Raw genomic sequence first — 21,718 nt, 5'->3', positions numbered from 1 at the left:
GAGTAACATACAAGCCTGTGTTTACAAACTAAAGTCATAGTAAGAGGGCTGCCATTTCATTATGACTTGGATTTGGATCTGTCAGAAGCAGGTGACAGAAACTATTTGTCAGTATGCTTCACCCTCCTTCATCACACCCAGAATTCCTAAATGCATCCAACTGTGAACCTTACTCACCTTCAGTGCATACAGCTTCACAACAGAAATACACACACTCACATTTAGATGACAATATGTCGTTTATTTTCTATATTTTAAAGGTTTATTATTTACAAACAAAATAAACAAAAGAAAAATCAAAAAGATTTTTTTGACAAACACTGTTTGTCTGCATATTGTTGTAAGAAAGTTTACATTTATCTTTCTTTCATCTGTACCAAGTAACCAACTGAAAGTTCATTTTGTCTAAGCCTTGGATTACATAAATGAGCTGAACAATGACCATGTGAGTGGGGTTGAAGAGGACTGAGCAGCTTCTCATAGCTCCTGCCTCTCTTTCCACTGCGCATATCATCAGTAAACATATGAAACCTGTGATCACACAAACCAAACCAGCATCTGGTTTGTCCCCTCTGGGCATTATCCTCAGTTCTTTTTGCATCTCTTTTATTATTCTCAAACCAACAAGAACAACAAACAAACAAAAAAAGAAATATACAAATATATGTGCTGGTTTGTTGAGTCTCTATACTGCTAATATGTAAGCTTGTAAGTTTGTGTTTTACATCACCATTAATGCCCATTCCAGTATGTTATTAGTGAATTGTAAAGTGAAAAAAGCACATAGTTGGGAAGCTTTCCCTCCAAAGGCATGTATCAAGAACAGCACAAACTAACAGTGCTGCTATCCATCTCGACTGTGTACTAGTTCCTATACACTATGGCATATTCACGATTAAGCGCTCTCCGTTGTAAATAGACCCCTACCCCCTCCCCCATTTAGAACCTCATACAGGATCAGGGCAGCACAAACTCTGGGGATAGTAACCATATACACTCAGGAGCCATTTTCATTTCAAAATCAGGATGAGGAGCTAAATGCTGGTATAATGATGCACTGCTGTGTTCCAGATGGTATATATTAATGTAGAATACCTGTTATTTCATCACCTTCTAGTTAACATTAAACATTTGGGGACATTCGAACATAATTTCAGGAATAACAGCCCACACTTGCTCCCTACTTTCAGATATCTGCAAACCTTAGTATCCAGCTAGTGACCGGTTCATATCTTAGTGTCAACAAGGGAATGGTTAAAAAGCAATTTTACCTTTTGGCAGTTATACATTCCACATCAGTATAGGCATGAATTTCTGGCTAACGCTAACAAGGTGTAGCAAATAGAGTGAAAGCAAAGCACTACCTACAGAATAATCAGAAAATAACAGTTCGGGAAATTTTTGAGGGACATGTGGATCATATTTTACATTGAAACAACTCATACAATACCATATGTGATGACCTACTAGCTACACACAGCAAGGGCTAACACTAGCATTCAACCACCTCCTAGATTACATAAAATTACACAGTAAATTAATTCCTTGCTAGCATTATAGTTGAAATGCATTCATTTGTTTCCATTTTTATCTTGTAGCACTACCAAAAAGAAATATAGACTTGTAGCCAGGAGTTTAGCATGTGATTGCAGATCAGCTATATTTCAAAGTTGCGCTGCTAGCTAAAACTAGCTTGTTAATTGCATGCCACTGTTAGATAATGACGTAGATTAAAATAAACCTACCTCCTAGCCAACAAAACATTGGCTAGGAAGTACATTTCTCACTGACATAATGCTAGCCATAGATTTTTATGCCTTCTCTATTTTACCACGTACCACAACCAAACAGAACTTCTAGGTAATACCTGGATTTTAATGTGAAGGGATCTTAGAAAAAATCTGTATTTGTTTGAAAACTTGGATACAATTTTTAAATTATATTTGTTAAGACTGTTAACCACTGACAAAAAAATAGCTAAAATTAGCAATCAACTCTAAAATGTACATGATTTATACCCTGAAACACAGCATCGTGACATTGTAGCAGCATTTGTGCTTCCAGTAATGAGCATGACCTTAAACAGAAATGGCCACTTTGTAAATATGGTCAAGTGCTCCCTTACTCATTCAACATCTAAGCTAGCTCCAAGAATACACACCCATTTTTATTAGTAAATCAGAAAGTGCAATTGAAAAACAAAGACAATGACTTAAAATGCTGCTTTGGCCAGTTTCTTTCCACACATCAATATTCAAACCAAACATCAGTGGCTATAGCTACAAAGAAAGGTATAAAGGTGCTCCGAATTTGTACAATGTCTCATCGAGCATGATATGACTGCAAGTCTAAAGTTTGCACTTTTATTTTTTAAACTGTACACGACCTCATTGAATATTCTATATAGCTTGACTGACGATGTTAGAAAAAACCTGCCTCTAGGAGTTCACATTGTAAGTAAAGATATCAATTGAATAAGTGAGACATTTGGCCATCATCATTGCTTACTCCTTTCCTCTCTAAAAACACTGAGACATAGAACACATAGAGTATAGTAAGGATGAACGCGCAGTTGTGTCCCCTGCACCGAGCTCACACTCATAACAAAGGATGGAACATGGCTATAGTTTAGGCACAAATACTTAAGAAATGTCCATGTGAAGAGTCAATGCTTCTGTTCACACACAGGTAACGTCTAGGCAGACAGACAATGAACAAAACAGAATCTAACATTACATTTAACGTCAACATCTTGAGATAGTATCTTTTTAAGTATTTGTGACAGTGCATGCTTTCATGACATTGGTGGGTTGACTGCATTGGTACACTATCGACACAATCTGTGGCGAAGACTTGACGTCTTTTTCAAACGGTAGCTTGAAGGGCTTAGGCACTTTGACCTGACAGGACACTCAATGCAGTGAAAAGTACGACTCTATTGAGATTCTGTATTAAGAGCAATTTCGAGACCAAAGGCAGGCCATACACAATCTACTGCATGTGCAGGAAATTCCAGCTGTTGCTGTCTTTACATTTTGCTGAATCATCTTTGGCTACTGCGAGATTAAAATACTCTGAATTATCCTTTTATAATAGAGTCCTAATATTCAGGCTTGACCTTGTGTCCCCTTATCTCCAAGTGGAGTCCAGGTCAGTTTAGAGTACCTAAGCCCACACAATGGATTTACAGGAGACAGAAACCTTAATGCAAACCAGCATTTCTTTTTCTGACACCTCAGGGTGAAATGACGTCATTAACCTTACCGTGTGTTATTGTAAATATGCTGTGCCAGACTCTTCGACTACAGTTAATGTGATATGACAGCGTACGGTACAGTTTCACTCAACAAGCAGATGCATAAGCATGTGTTTAAACTGTGATGGATTGAGAGGGGAGGCCTCATGTCAGTCTTAAAAAACTGCACATGGGTAAAAATGTCTTAGTTTCCTGAAAGTGAGGCGATAGTGAACACGTTTCCGTTGGATGGTTTTAAACTAAGTCGTGTTTGTTGTTGAATATTGTAGAGGTTAACTTGTGAAATGTGAAAGTAAAGACAACAACATGAGGACTCGGAGTAGATTACAGAGAGAGAGAGGGATTCCTAAGGTCCTCCAGTCCTCCAGTCGGGCATTTCTCCACACCAAGTCCTGCTAGCTATTGCATTAAGGTTTGTCCATCCCTTATGAAACATATGTATTTGTCGCTTAACCTTTTTCGCATATAGATGATATCCAGGTTCCTGATAGAAGTAAGACATTGTTATGATAGAGAATGCACCACACAGTATCTGTAAATACTAGCTCTACAAAACTATTTACAGCACACATATAGGTAATCTTTATGTCACAGTCTATTGCATAATGGTGATAATCTTTAGTTTATAAATATTATAAATATACACAGAAATTTAAGCAACATTACATAACATCTCAGCCATCTGAAATCAGAAATAGAAAACAATAGCATCCATCCATATCTTTCTGCACATGACACTCTTCAAACAGAAACAAAAAGTAAGCAGCATTTCTATTAACTATTCCCTTTGGACCCATAACACTGTCATGGTTTGTACACGAGCCGCTGTGGGGGCAGAGTGGCTCAGCAGACTGTATTCGTGTTGCTAAGAGCAACATAACACTCGGTTACAGTATCTGTGTTGAGTTCTGAAACGAGGATTCAGGAGATTCATTTTGTGTGCGTGTGCTTTTTGAGATTATTTGTCGTTTTTGAGTCGCTTGCATTTTCATTCCACAGTGGTGCCTAAAGCTGCTTAATAGGAGAGGATACTTTTTCTCTTCCTCATTGGTAAAAAAGGAAAAGTCATTGTCAGAATCCACAACGCATTCCAGTTAAAAAAAGGAAAAAAAAATAAAAATGCTCATACATTGTATATAATTCATTATATTTCTCAGAAAGGAAGACTCATGTTTATACTACAGCTTTTAAATTGCCTTTGCCAAATATTCTTGTTTGATTTTACACACCTGGTCACATGCACGCACTCACACACTTGCTCACACACCCATACATACAGCAGCATATATACATACACATATATAAATATATGTGTGCATATATATTTTAATATATAGCGCAAAAGAAAAGAGATGTATCTGTATAATATACATTCTTAAGTTAAGGGAGACAATGTGTCTAAAATATAATACAAGGGCTTTATGTACAGGGTTTCTATGAGGTTATTTTAGAAGATTAAAGAGAAACAAAAATGCTGAAAATCCTCATTTTTTATCTCTTTTGTTTGTAACTCCGTTTTCAAAAAATGAATCAAAGATTGGTTTAAAAAATGAAAAGGGGGAAAAAATGGGATCATAAATTTGATGCGAAACGCATTTTGTCTTGCTCAGTCTCCGTACTGCTCAGGACTGAATCTCTCCTTGATCCGGGGGATTCCCTGTGCTGGGCTGAGGATGAGGTTGATGATGCTGCTGCCACTGCTGCCGCCGCCGCTGCTGCTGCTGTGGCGGAGCGTACTGGGGGCAGTGCTCCCGAGGACATCTGGCGGAACAGGTTGACCCGCTGGGGGACTGTGGTGCGGATGCCACTCTGCAGACTCATTCCCGGGATTGCTGCCGCCGCTGCTGCTGCTGCAGCCGCCGGGGGCACGATGGAGGCCAGAGAGTCTCCTGAGGTTGGGTGTGCTCTGGGCCCCAGAGATGTGTCATGTGGCAGTGATGGTTGGGAGGCCGATAAGTGTCTGACATCTCTGCTCAAGCTGCCTGACTGAAGAGCCTGTGTGCTCTTGTGGATGTCTACTCGCTGAGGAGACGAAACCTGCTGCTGCTGCTGCTGCTGAGGCGATGCCTGCTGCTGCTGCTGCTGTTGCTGCTGCTGCTGCTGTGATGCTGACCCTGCAGGGGAGGTTGACACTCCAGGTTGCTGGGGTAGCTGCTGCTGTGCAGGTAGAGATGGTTGGGCAATAGGCTGCTGGATAAGCGACAGCTGGGAGCCCGCGCGAGAGCCGTACTGGAAGCTCCGGTTCGCCAGAGGGGTCTGCACGGGTGGACTACATGTTGCCGCAAAGGAGCATGGTGACATGATGGCTCCCTGCTGGAGCGGGGTCTGAGGGTTGGTGGAGGAGGAATTAAGGTTACCATAGGAAAGACTGGGAGCAGCGTAGACCCCTTGTGCTGCAGCAGCTGCGGCGGCGGCAGCTGCTGGCAGCATGCGGGCAGCAGAAGCATTGGCGATAGCTGAAGCACTGTAGGTCATGGGCACAGAGGACTGCTGGAGCTGGTTGGTACCAAAGGTGGTGGGGAAGGGCGGCTGAGCTGGTGAGTTAATGATTGAGTTTCCTGACATTGGAGTTGAGTTCATCCCGGTGACTGACTGCTTGCGGTCCACCATCATCACCATCTCCCTGTCCTGACGAATGATCTGCTTCAATATCTCGTTCTCCTGCGTGTTGAACACGCCGGCGTTCAGATCCTTCTGGAATTTCTGCAGCAGCAAGGAGTTCTTCTTCCCTGTTGGGGTGCAGTCAGGAGAGGTGAGCACAGAGAGAAGTGGCACACTTTGGATGCTCTACACCACAGGAAAATATCAAGAGCTGCAAGAGCAGAGATGAAGATGCAGCTTGTTTTGGAGAAAAACTTTAATTTTATGTGCAGTTTCATTTATTCAAAAGATCTTCAGAATTCTGATAAATTAAATTAATTAAACTCCCTCCATTTATTTCACCCCGTTACAAGCTGCATCTTTTCACGTCTACTAAGTACTGTTATACTGAATACAGAGTGTGAAGGACATTGAATGGTGATGACTATGGGAAATATACATTTTGAGAGGAGTGAAGGACACATAAGGAGACAGATTACTGAAAGTGTGACATGACAGCGTAGACTGTGAAGGTGCTGATGTGGACAATGAGACACAGAAGAATACTGATACCCACACATCACGCTACTGGAATATAAAAGACAAAGTTATAATCTCTAGAGCACATTCAAAGACCCGTTCTACTTAGATATAAGTAAATCAAGGAAACTGCTAAACATCAACACAAAGACGCTAAAATAAACACAAGCTAAGAAAGCAACATTGATCTATTCCAAACACATCAGCTATAGGATGCAGTCTCAAGTTATTAAAATATAACATTTATATAAAACCTGTATGGAAAACTGAATTTAACTGATAGCACAGCATTGGAAATATATACTATAAAAAGTCTTGTTGGCAAATTAGACTACCATAATGACAGACTCAGATTTTCCTTAATGCAGTCAACAAATATTTTTTAATGTGCTGTATTTATGGATTACAAAGTGACTGTCAAACCCTCCAGGTCTGATAATCTTCCTCAGTCCATCACAAATCACAGGGAGTGATAATAAAAGCCTGGCAGATGGCTTCTCTTAACACCACACACTCCTGTGGCTCTGGGAGTTTGGGAGCAAACTCTGGTAAAATGCTAAGTGGTACTAAAAGGATGACAGATGTCTTGATTCTGGTCTTTAGTGGAAAGAATTTCCTCCTTTAAAGATCTGTTTAACATGTTAACTCTGACTGACTGGCTCTAAAGGATGTGTTTCCCGTAATTACTGTTGACCTTGTGTCTGGACAGGCTGTGAGGCATTATTTTTCGGTAAAGAAGACAGAGTTGACTTTTAGTGCGCTGAAGGCTTTAGCCTCAGTCAATCAATCATTAAGCCCCGTCCTTGAGGGCAGGAGATTTCTGCACCGAGTTTACAGTCGAGCAGCATTTGTTGGACAGATTTCTCTCCTCTCAAGGCTGCCAACCAGCCTGGCGCTGAGCTGAGCTGTGCTTTGCTGTGCGACGAGACTCTCACAGCTGTAACTGCTGAACACGGATTGATTGTTCTTGCAGCCATTTCTGAGAATCAGGCTCTCCATTTTGATGTGGTTCATTTCAAACTGAGACATTGACTATAGGGTCTGGGAGTTAAGAACTAAACTAGCACCAAATATAGAGACTGCTGAAAACTTACAAGGCTGCTCTCATTGCATTTTTAAAGGTGACAGGGTTAAACTCTGCAGATTGGAAGGACAACATGTTTATTATTACTCCAAAAACAACCAGTGAGGATCTGAATGTTTTCTGGGGGGTGGAGAAAAGGGCACTGCAAGAAAATACAAACATAATGGTATAAAATTTATTTAGACCTCTAAATCAAGTTTCTTTGATGAATAAAAAGATTGGCAAAGGAACATTAGTCTGGCTTTTAATGTCTATTATGTATCAGAAAAAAGTGGCAAAGCTGAAGAAAAGAGAATAACACACACTATCAACTTAAACCAATATATTATTTTTAGCTCTTGTAATGAATCCCAGAGTCAAAACTAACAACTTTGCAAAAGAAATCAAGCTGATCTCTGTATAAAAGAAGGAACTCTGACTTTATTTTACCACCCAGTTTTTTATACTTATTACCCGGCTTCATACTTGTGTCTTATTGGTTAAAAGCCCATTACAATAGTCATTGTTTTATGAATCACAAACATGCCATCAGAGACAACCTGATCAAAACTCGTGTAAAAATAGAAATTAAACCACAAGTACTTCTGTATTTTGCCTCTTGTTGACACTGTGGTAAAAACACTAGCTTCTGTCTAAGGTTGGTTCAGGAAATGATCGCAGATGTAAGAACAGCTTTAGCAGCCACTGGCTCCCAACCATCTCTGAGAGGATAGAGAGCAGACTTAGCTTCTGACAAGAAACTCAAGCCGAGCTAGTGAATGTATCTCTCAGATGCCAGTCTCCCAACGTAACTGAAAACATTCAAGCTACTATCACTTCAGCTTGTGTTAAAAGTTGGGATGTTTAGAATTGTTGCTTTGGAATTAGGTTCATTAACTTTACAATTCCTTCTCTATAGGACTTTTTGAGTCCTGATTCACACACCTTGGCTTTGGTTTTGGACGATAAGGATTCTGATCTGATCTGATCCAAAACAACCTCTGTTCCTCAATATGAGGATGATATTAGGAATTATGTTATGGTAATATCAGATTTTTTCTATTTTGTGCACCAAAAATGAAGAGGACATTTATATCTGAATTGGCTGTATCATTATTTATAAATGTATACATCAATATTTAGTTATGATAAACCTTTAAATGCAGCATTGGATTAGACAGGAATCAAAATTCAGGCATCTAAAAACTGCGTGAAATGAGAAAGTTTAAGTTAAAAGTGATGATGGAAAAGTGAAGCTTTTTGCTGCAGCGTTGTTTAATTTGTGTTTTTGGCATGAGGAGTTATGAGATGCTTAGGGATGGGTACCGAATTAGGTACTTTTATAGGTACCGACTGAATTCTGTCAAAAGTACCAGGTACCGATTCAGGTAAAATCAAAAGGTACCATGTTTAGGTACCTAAATGCATCCTTGTGACTGTGAGGGAGTGGAAGAGTAGGTGATTGCCCATGCTGGACATGAACACAGCATTTCAAGGTTATATATTGAAGAATAAATATGTTAAATTAAAGAGTTTACATTTTAATGTTGAACAAATGGATATTTTTACCACATAAACACACAAAAGTACCGAAAATTGGTACTGTTGAGTACCAATACCGATTGCCAGGTACCGGGAATCAGTACCGTATCTTTTTAAATGTGAAAGGTATCCATCCCTAGAGATGCGTTATTGAATTGGTGGAATAAGTTTTCACCAGGTCACCGCCATGCCTTAGAACATCAGCCTTGCATGTATGATAAACAGCGAAGTCTAAGTGATTAGCTCCCTCCATGCTACTTTATTAGCTCTCTGCCTGGCATAATGCACAGATCTGCTGATCATCTAATTGCGAAGATCTGCCCCATGGATCGACCATTTGTCACCTGTGCCTGATCAAGGTCTTTGAACGTTTGACCAACCCCTAGTATCAATATCAGATCAAGAGATCCCTTATTTAAAAGCTCTTTTAAACCAATATTTCACATCAACTGGTCTTTGTTTTGATTTTGACCTGGTAGCCGGGTAATAAGTGAGATAATGTAAAATACACGGGGGGTTATGCACCTTCTCCTTTTAGAGTGAAACAAGACCTCAATGCATAACACCAAGGTCTTGCTCACCCTGTTGATAATAAAATATGCACAGCCACCCGTTCACAATACATTATCCCTTACATCGATACGAAATGTTAACTCTTGAAAACCTAATGCAACCAAGCAAACAAAAAAAATGTAACTGTCAATCACAACTAAAGAGAAATTACTTATTTTCACACACATACACACAAAAAATAATGAAAATAAATAAATACCCACAACATAAATGGATCAGATATGGGTTGAATGATCATTTGAAATCACATTTGACTGCACTGTGTTAGACATTCTGTGAAATTCAATATGCAAACTTCAACTGTTGATATGAAGCTTATGACACTGTTTCAGTAATACCCATATCTGAAACTTTAACATACTTCACTTATAACAGTATAAAAGCCAATTTACATACTAAAGAATCACAAAAATAAACAACAACATGAGAAACATAAAAATTACGATTTAAAAATCACAGAAATAATGAAGGCAAGAAATCAATATAAGCATGCAATCAAGGTTTGACAAGAAAAATAACACAATTGATGGTTAAAACAAAGAATAATCATCATGAAAAGTTTCCTTCCTTTTACAAACACACAACATGGAAGTTTACTCTCTTCACTCTCTACCTGTTTGGGATTTTCTTTGTACAACATTAAAGAGGAACTAATCTTCGGTTTCTCCTTGATTATTTACACAAACACAGACTTCCTATTCAAAGTCAGACAATCAGAAACAAACTCTTCTATTGATGAAAACATGAATAAATAATGAAATGGGATATCTACATATAACAAAAAACTGTTTGTGGCATTGCATTAGTAAAGTCTTTACTAATCTGCAGGAATGGTTTAATTTATGAAAACACTTTGAACAAAGCGTTCAAAGGTTAAATTAAAGTAATGTCACACTAGCATGTGCTCATAATCCAGTCGATTATTCTGTCACAAAATAAACATGGCATGTGACACTGGATGTGTGTTTTTGTTTCTTTGATTGTCTTAGTTGTTGACATTTTGAATGTGTCCATCAAAACATCTGCAGGACTGGTGTGGGTGACTTGAGTTATGCATTACTGATGCAGGAATTAAACAGTTAATGTAACCTTCAGTGATAAGTCAAAGTCTTGGAGGATGGATTTGAGACCGGATCCATTTAGCAAGCTTCTAAAGGTCAATTTGTCCCTGTTCGAATATTGGAATTGGAATAAAGTGTTTACCTGATGCCTACTCGTCGGCCAGGACACTCTTGAAAACGAGATGTGCTCGTCTCAAGACGGACTCCTGGTCAGATAATTTTTAGATAGATAAAAGATAAAGTCAAATGTGCAACATGTTATTGTTTTCAAAGCATGGTTACTTTTATTCTCTTTCCGTTTTGGAGCAAGACAAGCATGTTACCAAATGCAGTTCATATATAGAAACGATACAACCAGCACGGATCATGACAAAGTATTTTCCCTTGTATGAGACAAAACCCCCTTCACAGTTAGTCTGAAAGGATGGATCGAATCTTTGTCTCTCTGAGAGGTGTCGGTCAGATTGGGTAGCTACTGTGAACTCAGCTGGTGGCTCTCAGAAAAAGGGCAAATGTAGATTTGGACTGTTGAGGTCAAAGGGCATATGGTATGGTAAAAGATCCATACATTTCACTGCAGGGCAAAAAGGAATTACAAATTTCTTTAGTTATGCCAAAAACATGCAACCTTGTCTTCTTTGAATTACATCCACATGTACTACTGTATGATAATTGTCAAGTGCAAACTTTGCGTAACACTTAAATTGAAATTAATTAAATCTAAATCATCCTTATTTGTAGAAAATAAACATCTGTTTTCTCTACTTCAAATCTTCCTTGTAGTTTCATTAGCCTTACAGTTAGCAGATACCATAGGAAAACGAGCACTCGTGGTGGACATTTAGCATTACTGTTCCTTATTAACTGCTTCAGCTCCAGCTAATCTGCTACCATTAACCCCCCCATAAAATAACCTCCATGTATGTAAATGTAACTCTGAGAAGAAAAGGTTGTCTCAACAGTGACACACTCTGTCATAACTTCCTGATTTGATTCTATTCCAGAAGTACTTGTTGCTAAAGTGATGCAATATCTATTTACCCTGATCTCGCAATACAATTCAATAGGGTCTAAAATATGAAAATGTGTACATGTGCCTATGTCGGGCAGAAAACACACAAATACAAAGCCATGACAAAGAAAAACAAGAATAACAGATCAAAAAGTAGATACAGAATGCAAGCTTAACCACTGATGTGAGACAACATTGGCACATTATCATAATGCAACTTAAGTTTTGTACTCAGGAAACGTTTCCTCGCAAATAAAACAGGGGAACAAATCACCAAGCATTATCATCTGTAGTGTTATTTGCAGGTATTTGTTGATAAGGAGGCAGCTTTATTGGTGCATCCTGAAGCCACAGACTGAGGCAGATTTATACCACAATAAATCATCTGTTAAGAGCTTATTTAACAAATCCACCTCTTAGCACTTAGCTGATTTAGTTTTTACTCAGAACATTTCTCACACACCTTAAGAAAATACTCTTGATTACATTGTTTTAAATGATTCATTCTATCTCGTCAGGTTCTGTCTTTTATTCACCCCATTCACATGGTGGCCATTTTCCTCTGATGTCACATTAAGGGTCAGAAGCTCAGGTGTATTTATAATGCTATACTGTTGTCTTCTTGCTTTGAGGTCCCACAGACATAGAACATCTGACAATCTACACCTCGCCTACACCTCTTGATTCATCAGAGACTCAGAATTTATTACTTTATTTAAAATCAAAGAAACTTGCCAGGTTGTAATTTCCAACAGACGGTGGCTGTGACGTGTCGTAAGGTTGAGGTTAATTTGGAAACAGAGTAAATAGCAGAGACTGAAACTGTGGAATGTAAACACGCTGCCACATCACAAAACATCCTGGAAAATGTTCATTGTGGATGACCAGTGATGGCTGCTAATAACTGCTACCAGCAGCACCTTGTTCTGGTTCTGGTTAATGCTACCGCCAGACTGTTAAGCTGTACAAGCCTCTGAATTACATTGGAATAAATTCATCCAAAAGAAAAAGTACCATTAGGTATTGGGTGGGGAGGTCAACTTATCCCTGATTGGACGCCAGTGATTATCCAGTAGTATTTTGTCTTGAAATGCCCATTCCTAATCAAATCTATGTGTTCTAATCTTTCAATCTAGAGGCACTGTAATTATCACAAGCTGTATAATATTGTGTTTTTAAACAAGATAAAATAGCAACAGTGTCCAATCTTAAAAAATTTAATGAGTACAGAAGGGCAGAAATCTTTCATTCTTCAAGTTTCCACTTAAGGCCCCAAAGAGAGAGTCTGTCTTTACAGAAAAGCCATGTAATAAGGAGTGCTGGGAGTTTAAAGACAGGTTGATGCAGTGTAGCTGTCAACAAAGAGGCTTAAAGCCTGCCTAAGCTCCGCCTCTTTCCCATATTTCCAAAATTGTTTGGGCTTCAGAACACGGCTACAGAAACCAATTGAAGCCATCCCTGAGATAATACCTATGTTTGATATAGTCTGTGGGCATGACAACCAGAAGACAACATTACAGCAGTATTACAGGAACTGCAGTTCCCAGCCTGAGAATAGAGAGGAAAATTGCCACTGGGTTAATGCAGCCAAGTTCTAGTGTTTACAGACTTGAAAGTTCATCTATTTCCATTTTTTTTAATTAAAATCTATGCACTGTAAAACTGTTTAATACTTAAAGAGGTGAATCATGATGATTCTTTGTCATATTTTTCAGTAGAATGGGGTGTTTGAACATTTTTTCATTGTTATATTCAAATGTTTACGACCACTTCAAATAGATGTGTACTAATTCAACTTTTATCATATTGTCATTATTGTCTGCAATAAAATCTTAGGTATTGGATGAAACCTGAAATGAAAACTTTGATGGAGAGCCTACAAGATGTTTTTTCCTCCCAACTTTCCTGGTTATAAAACTGACTTTGATCGTTTCTCTTTTTTACTGTGTCTGCAATTTTTGTGTTTTTGTAAAAAGCTGCTGACTGTTTACTCCAGGTCGCCCTTACAAAGGGACCTAACTGGTTAAATTAACAATAAATAGATGAACACGTGATAAGAAACACAAATGCTCATAAGCTTTTCAGTACAGCCCCTGAGAAGACCATCGGAAATACAGATGTAAATGTCCAATACATACAAATTTATCAAAGGAGAAACTGCGATTTCAGAAAAATTTGCAGCCAAAGTAACGCAGTGACAAAGCCATCAAATCTAAGCCTGCAACTCAAAAATGATCCTTCTGGACAACACTTTCACAACAGCTTAGTATCCTCTACATGTTTTATTTATGAATGTGTCAGTTTCAGTTAATGTAGTCGAGCAGACAGTTACAGAAGGAGTGGGGGATTGTGCAACATAAGGGTCAATGCAACCAATTATTGCCCTGTTTGTGTCACATACATGTGCCCCTTTTTAAAACCGTGACAGGTTTCCGTGTGTGAGAAATATCACCTCTTTAACTCAGCTTTGATCTATCATGGCAAAGTTTTGTTGCTGTATCAGACATAAGGGAGTATTGTTGTCAAAGGGGAGGGATTACATTTTAATGGGTCCTGCCTGCTGGCAGACTGGGCTGGACCTGATGTATGAGGGGCTGTTAGAGCCTGAAACGACTCCCTGATGTGACCTGGCCCTGCTCTTTGTTTTTCTCTCCACAGGGCCTGGTTGATTTTGAGAACTCTGATACGGAGCGGGGTGCTGCTCATACCCAGGAGTGCAGATGAGTGGAAAGAGGGCCGGACACACATGCATGTGAGGTTAGCTTCCATCCACTCGCTGACATCCAGCGGGGGGGTCAACACCAAGCCAACGAGGGGGCGAAGTGACTCCCTCCCGGACAGCGACATGCACTGCCTTCCAGTTAATCCAACCACAAAACTCTACTTTGGTTCTTTAGAAGGATTAATGCTGGTAACAACAGAGTTTCTATTATGTTATTTAAGACAAAGAGACGGAAGTTTAAGAACGAAACAACGACAAAATAAAACAGGAACAGAATAGCATACAGGTCATGCAGCACAAGATGGCAGACACAATGCTTTTATGATGAATAAAGGCAAACAAATACTGATAAAGACAAGACAACAAGGCACGATGACAGGCAAGAGATTCGACCAATCAGTACAGGACAAGAATATACTGTAGGCAGGTCTTACCAATGCGGTCCAATCGGTCGATGGCGACTGTCTCGAAAGCGCGTCGCATCATGGGGTACTCCTCGAGCACCTCATTGAAATGGTCGACAGAGAGGGAGAAGAGTCGGCAGTAGGTGTCAGCACGCACACTCGCCGTCCGTCTGCCCTTGGTGAGCAGACAGATCTCTGCACGGCAGGAAAAGAGACAGACAAAGGAAAATCATTTCTACAAATGGAAAAACAGTAACAGGAGAGGAGAGTTCACAGAGACTGAGGAGGAATTATCCCAGTCATCACAGAACAGATTACCATAAAGATGAACCTCCAGAACACAAGGTACAGCAGCAGAGGCTAATGGGAATGTAAATAAAATGAGAAGCCAATCAGTGCTGCTGTCACTTACATTACACAAGGATAATTTATCATCCAGCTCAGGCCTAATGGTCCCATAATATAATACAGTAGTCAGTTTAAAAAAGCCTGTCAGGCTTTGTTGCAGTACTGCATCACTGCTCTGCATCAATTCTCTAATGTGATATACAACCATGAGTATGTTACACAGCATTCCTGCAGTCTGTTCACTCTGTTTTCTTACACATACTAGACTGGGAACTGTGATGTAACAGCAATAAAAAAGTACAGGTTCATCTCAGGTGTAAATGTCACGTTGGATTGAATGTTTCCTCATCAAACTGTGATGTTGTGATTACTCAGTGGGGTTTAGAATTGAAAAGGACCCCACTCTGACCCCACATGCAAGCCTAATTCAGCTAATCAAGAGGACCTTAACTATCAGAAATTTATCTCTGAGGGGCAGAGTGCTTGTTAATACTAATACTAATTTAAAACTCCTCTAACAGCAATTAAATGATCACAAACAGAAATCCTGATGTGAGGGAAAGGTCCCGCTTTTAATTCAGCTTCAACTGATGTGAGCTCAAAGTTTCAAGACAGAAAAATGTGTTTCCTACGATGCACCAACTTGACCCTTTGGGGGGGGATTCACAAAGAATGCGTTGCAGCTTTTGGTAGATTAAAAAAAATGTACACTATTCCAGCAGTTTACTCCTGTTTTGCACCTGACTGTAAATGAAATGAGCTGTCAGCACCTCCACCTGCGCTGTGTTGTTTTACCCAGGTCACTTCCTGGAGCAAGCCTGAAAAACATAACCCATTCAGATTTAACTTAAAAAACAAAACCCTCGCCACATCTCGTATGTGTAGGACTTGAGCCTCAGACATCTCCAGACGGACTTTTCTTTTCTTTGTCTTTCACCCATCCTCTGTTCTTGATTTCTTTCCAGTCTTCTTCAACTGCCAGCGTTACACAACCTCCACCCACATTTTGTGCTATCTCCAGTTTCTAATCTCCCCTTCATTAAATCACTAAATGTTAACATGTCAGAGTGTGAGCTTTCTCGGCCCTGCCATGAGCTGTCATGAAAATACTGCTCTGAGTCTGCAGGGTGTGAGAGCATCACCTTCAAGCTGTGGGTGTGAATAAGGTGTTAGCACTGTTATAATGGAAAAGCTCCCTTTAAGTGGTATCTCTATTATCATGTAGACAACAGGAGACACAGGGACAAAGACGATATCTGGGTAACTGTTCTCAAAGCAGGAGAAACAAGAGACATAAAAGGACTGACAGGGATCAGGGAAGTCTAAATGTTGTCATCTGTGTGTTAGATAACAGAAAGCAGGTTTCTATACTGTTCTAAATAACAAAAACACGTCTTTAGAAAAAGAAAAAAAAAACATTTTCCCCCCTTGAACCAACAGAAGCTAAAGTTTTAGCTACATTGTATACCCATATATCTGATCTCATCACATTTATTTCCAAAGCTGCAATTCAAACAAAACTTCTACCAGACATTGGTATTAACTACAATATTCCACACATGAAAAAAAATCACAACGTTCAGGTCCATAAATAATGATTATGTGGAATTAATCAATTATCTATTATATGAAGTTTGCCAATACCGTGAGATGAGAAACCACCCCATGCCATGATGCGTCCACCTCCAAACTCCACTGTTGGTATAGTGTTTTTTTGCTGATGTGCAGTGCCATTTCTCCTCCAAACATGGTATGTAGTATGACAGCAGAAAAGTTCAATTTTGGTCTCATATGACCAGACAACATTCTCCCATTATTCTACAGGTTTGTCAAGATGCTGTTTAGCAAACTTATAAGAGCTTCAACGTGCCTTTTCTTGAGGAATGGAGTCTTGCGGGCTGAGCGTCCATAGAGGCCATTGTGTTGGAGAGCATAGCCTATTGTTTTCTCTGTAACAATTGTACCTGCTGCCTCCAAGTCTCTCTGGGGTACTTTCAGGGTGGGCCTTGGCTTCTTGAGTACTCTTCTGACTATCTGTCTGACTCCCTGGTCATAAAGTCTTGCCATCCTGTGCGTGGTCTGTTTATGGTAATGTGGTGCTTCTTCCACTTGCGAATAATGGCCCCAACGTTGCTGACTGGAATATTCAGGTGCTTTGATATAAGTCTGTAACCAGTTCCATTCTGATGCTTCAGAGAGCTTTTTGCCTTTACCTATCATGAGGTGTGTCGTATTTAACTGCTTGGTGAAAAAAACGACCTTTTTTATCCGACCATCAATTTGCTCTAGCCCAGCCAATGTTGGTTTGCACTAATTGATAGTTCAAGTAAAAATTACTGACAGATTTCAGGTGGTATGGTGCATTTCTATGCCTAAGTATACAGCCTTTCCATGGTGTGTTCAATCCTTTTTTCCCGTGTTATCATACTTAATTCCACATAATCATTATTTATGGACCTGAACGTTGTGATTTCTTTTCATATGTGGATTATTTGAGTTAATACCAATGTCTGGTAAAAATTTTGTTTGAATTGCATCTTTGGAAACAAATGTGATGAGAAGTTGATGCATTCAATACTTACTTCCCCCACTGTATAAATATTGCAAAAACAGTGGAAGCACAGGAAAACAGAAGTCTTGGCCTGAAGGTACAATCTGAAATCCAGTAGTTTAACACCAAGTATTATTTATGTGTGTGTGTTTGTTTCTGTTAACTTGAGAGTCTTGCTGTCTGTCTGTCATCTCTGTATTATATTATAATGTCTGGGATGCAATAACAAATAACCTTCAGAATGCTTTAGACAAAGCTGAAAGAGGATAATCCAAAAATCCCTGAGGAGCATTAACTGTCTAGCTGCCCACAATCATTTCCTGGATTTACAAATAAGGCCTCCTGAGGTCAGGTTTCAGGGGAGCGGTTTGTTTAAACTTCTGTTGGTACAGCACTTAAGTCAGTGTTGCTCAGAAAAGACAGTTTTATTCGTGTTGATGTGGGCTGTTATGTAGCTGAGATGGAAAAAGAGCTTAAAATTTTATTTTGATTAAAGGCAGTTAATAGCAGCTTGAAGAAAAATCTTGCAACACAACATTGGTATTTTTTAGTTGATTTGTTGAACCATCTTTTTTTTTACAGTCCAGGAAATTTAACTACAGGCCTCTTTGCTCATGTCAAAGAGTTTGAGTATTACCAGAAGCAGATTAATGGCTCAAGCAACAGCAGCAGATCAAACTTTTTCTCTGATTTTTGCTCTCCTCTGTTAGGAAAGCAGTTTCAAACTGTGCTAATTCATTCTGACAGGCTGTACTGAACCCCAGTGCTGAGTGATTGTTTGGGAACATGAAGGGATCACGCTGACAATGAGCTGACAGAGAGCTGACAATGAGCAGGAGTTCTGCAGTTTTAGCAGAACATACAGTTTGTCTATGATGCTGCTAACTAAAGGTGTTAAGATAATTTCAGGCTCTTATAATCAGGGTTGGACTGTTGAAGTATTTTCTGTTACTTTGCCTCTTTCTTACAGATAAAAATGGTGTTTCAGGCTCAATTTTAGGTGACCACTTCAACCAGCAGGTGACAAATTTGACAAAATTGCAGACTGGAAGCAGACTGACATTTTAAACCTCTTCACACTGGCATTTCAAACACACGTGTGTGCACATCTGTGGTCCTAGGAGTGTTTGTGTGTTTGTGTGAGGCCAGGCCCTGTTAACAGTCCCCATAATGCAGTTTGACACGTGTCAGTTGCCTCACCATGGAGCGTCAGCGCTGACCCCAGGAGCATTGCTGATAATTTGCCATCACTTCATGTGTCACGTACTCTCATGGCAACCTACCCCGCCTTGTTGCCCTTCTCCCCTTATGGCAGCAGCTGAGGAGAGGATGTCCCACATGACTCAGACATTAAAGCCCAGTAGGGATTTTCATCCACTGTCTGTCATTGTCCTAGCATTACACTCTATTAGTCTCTTATTCTCAAAGTGACTTCAGTGCAGAGCTGTGTGGCACTGATATGTAATCCCATCTACGGTGGCCTGGGAGTGATTACTATGATATCTTTTTAGCATGCAGGCGTGGCGCTGACCGTGGATGGAGGTGCTTTTTGACCTACTGTCCTCAAAGATGTCCTCCTCATTACTATGCTAATAGTTTCATGTGGCCTGACTCAGTTTTGCTGCCTCCCCCTGTTTCTATCTCACTGATTTCTTATTCTGGCCATGCGTTGGCCTGGTTGTAAGGAGAGTGTGAATCATCTGAGAAAAGAGGAGAAGAGCAAGGTGCCTGGCACAACCAGCTGCTGCCAACTCAGAACTCATAACTAATGCCATACAGACGGGGTGAAACACCAGCTGGGCAGAAGGCAACAGCAGGTGGCTGGGCACCAACAGACCACGGTGAAATGAAGTGCACGATTTCTCTTGGACAATTGAAACGCATCTTTGATTAAAAGATTCAAAGATTGGCTCAATGGGAACATCCGCTGTGCGACATGTTGATTGTTTTCTCTAGTGCTGATCAGATTTCAGATGCTCCTCAGCTTCTCAGTGGACTAATTGAACTCATGAACTCTTATTGTATTCTACTGAATCAATATGGCCCCAGCTGTCATTTGGGAATTGCCGTTTATAATGAGAACCCGAACTGACAGAGCCAATAAATAATGACTATTGCTACAGAATTAACTTTGGGATATTTATTGCAGAGCTTGTAGGAAATCTTTAAAAAATCCAGAGTTGGTGACTGATCAGTGGAGCAATGAAACAGCTCCACCCATTTATGATTTTAGAAATGAAGGTTCCTTTTAGATGACACCAGGAATACACTAGATTGTCCCCGACTGAAGTTTGCACCCCCACAATAAGTCTCTCTTCATTCATGTTGGGCTGTAAAACTAAAACCTGTTGACTCTTGGTCTGGCTCTACCCATTTTGTCAGTTTGTTATCATACAGTTAAATAAAATCTGGTGTCAACTTGATTTGTTTAATTTTTTTATTCTCAAAGTCTTCCTATCCGCCTCAGTCTGTTTCATGCAGAATTGATGTGTCATTGAACCAGCATCCAGCATAAATATAAGTCTTGCATGTTTGATCCAGAGGGCTCCCTGGAGCTGAGGCGTAAACGGGATGAAGCAAAGTCAGAGTGAGTTAACCCACTGACTCAATTAGAAACCCTTCAGATCTGATGCCTTGATGGAACTGAGGCAAGGACCAAATACATTTTTTCTTGTGGAGTAGTAACAAAGACCTGGGTGGCCCAGAACTGGAGCTGTGCATCTTTAATCAACTAAATAAAGGAACGTCAATTTATTCAACACCTGAACTATTAGTGATATATCAAGTACTATTTAATTCCTCCATGCTGGTCAGACATTGTAGCTGAGCTGTAATGCAGCCACCTGCCTCTGGGTGGGGCAGTAGCTGTGCTTAATAGTTAATGGATGGAAATATTTCCTGATTGAAGACGTGTTGGTAGACTTTTGCTCCAGAAAAAAATGGAAATGAAGTTGTATATGCTGAATCTGATAAGACTGATACATAACCTTTGATTGTAGCATTGAATAGTCAAAACCAGTGTGTCACCCTAACCACAGAGGAGGACAGAAGTCTGGTACTGCAAACCCTGATAATGTTAGCCACACTAAGCAAATTATAAGACATTGTTTACCTGGAGATATGATCATGATATGATTCTGTTGGAATAAGTCAGTTTGGATATCCTTGTTTAGAGCCCTTTTAGATGTAAACAATGGGCTAAAACTTGCTATGAGCCACATGAAACTTTGGATTCAAAGCAGAGATATCTTTTGATCATCACTATGAGTAAGGCTGTATTCTTACAGACACAGCATGGCAGCTTGTAAGCTTTACAGACTGAGTCTCAAAACAAGTCTTTATTTATGGATCATTCCTAGTTGTTTTTCATCTTGTTAAATTCTATTTATTGTGCCCTGAAATACTGCAGATTGAAGTACTCTTTAAGATTATAGTCTCCAAAACAACCTGGGAAATTATCAAACTTCATGTTCTAGCCCTCCCCAAGGCTCCTTGTTACTCTGACATGAGCCCAAAACTAGCAGATAAAAGTGTCATAAGTCATCATTTCAACCGTCCTCTAACTGGGGAGAAAAAGTATTCAAACTGCTTTTTTTTCTGTGAAACAGTTTGATAAATGCCGCCACATTCACTGCCATTACGATCCATTTGTCAGAGTTTTATTTGCCCAAGGTTTTATCCTGACATTTCTGCTTAGTTTCTTTAACACGGTCCACTTGTTTTGCGCCACAATGGCTCTCTGGCAGAATGCCTCTGTAGCTGCACCAGCCCCACAGGAATAATTGTTGGCACATTTCTTCTTATATGACATGTCCACTCTATGTAGAATCTGAAACACCCCCCTTCCTGAGGCAATCCCATATTTAAAGCCGCTAACTTTGACAGCCCTTGTGTGTTGTGAACAAAAAAAGCAAGATAGACGAATATTTTCTTTTTGATTCTCCCCTCCCCTGGTTTGCCTGTGAGACGAGCGCTGCATGCAGCAGACACACCAAAGCCGAGGTATTCTTAGACTCCTCAGCCTGCCTCCATAGTGGGGATGAACTTGTGAGATAAAATATGCAAG

The 21,718-nt window shown here is 39.8% G+C and overlaps 1 protein-coding gene across 1 annotated transcript in view; it reads right to left on the bottom strand.

Moving 5' to 3' along the window:
* Nucleotides 1-241: 241 nt before the first annotated feature.
* hcn1 (hyperpolarization activated cyclic nucleotide-gated potassium channel 1) overlaps nucleotides 242-21,718 on the bottom strand; it is a 94,573-nt gene continuing 73,096 nt past the window's right edge. Inside the window, exons 7-8 of the mRNA XM_074690125.1 lie at nucleotides 14,784-14,948; nucleotides 242-5,985 (exon numbers count right to left, since the gene is read on the bottom strand). Coding sequence (XP_074546226.1) covers nucleotides 4,829-5,985; nucleotides 14,784-14,948 — 1,322 coding nt within the window. The 3' untranslated portion in view covers nucleotides 242-4,828. The remainder of the gene's footprint in view (nucleotides 5,986-14,783; nucleotides 14,949-21,718) is intronic.

Source organism: Halichoeres trimaculatus, unplaced genomic scaffold (genome assembly GCF_033239565.1).
Source record: "Halichoeres trimaculatus isolate MK-OKI-2021-1 unplaced genomic scaffold, fHalTri1.1 fHalTri1_scaffold_16, whole genome shotgun sequence".
NCBI lineage: Eukaryota > Metazoa > Chordata > Actinopteri > Labriformes > Labridae > Halichoeres > Halichoeres trimaculatus.
This window is presented reverse-complemented; position numbering and strand designations above follow the sequence as displayed.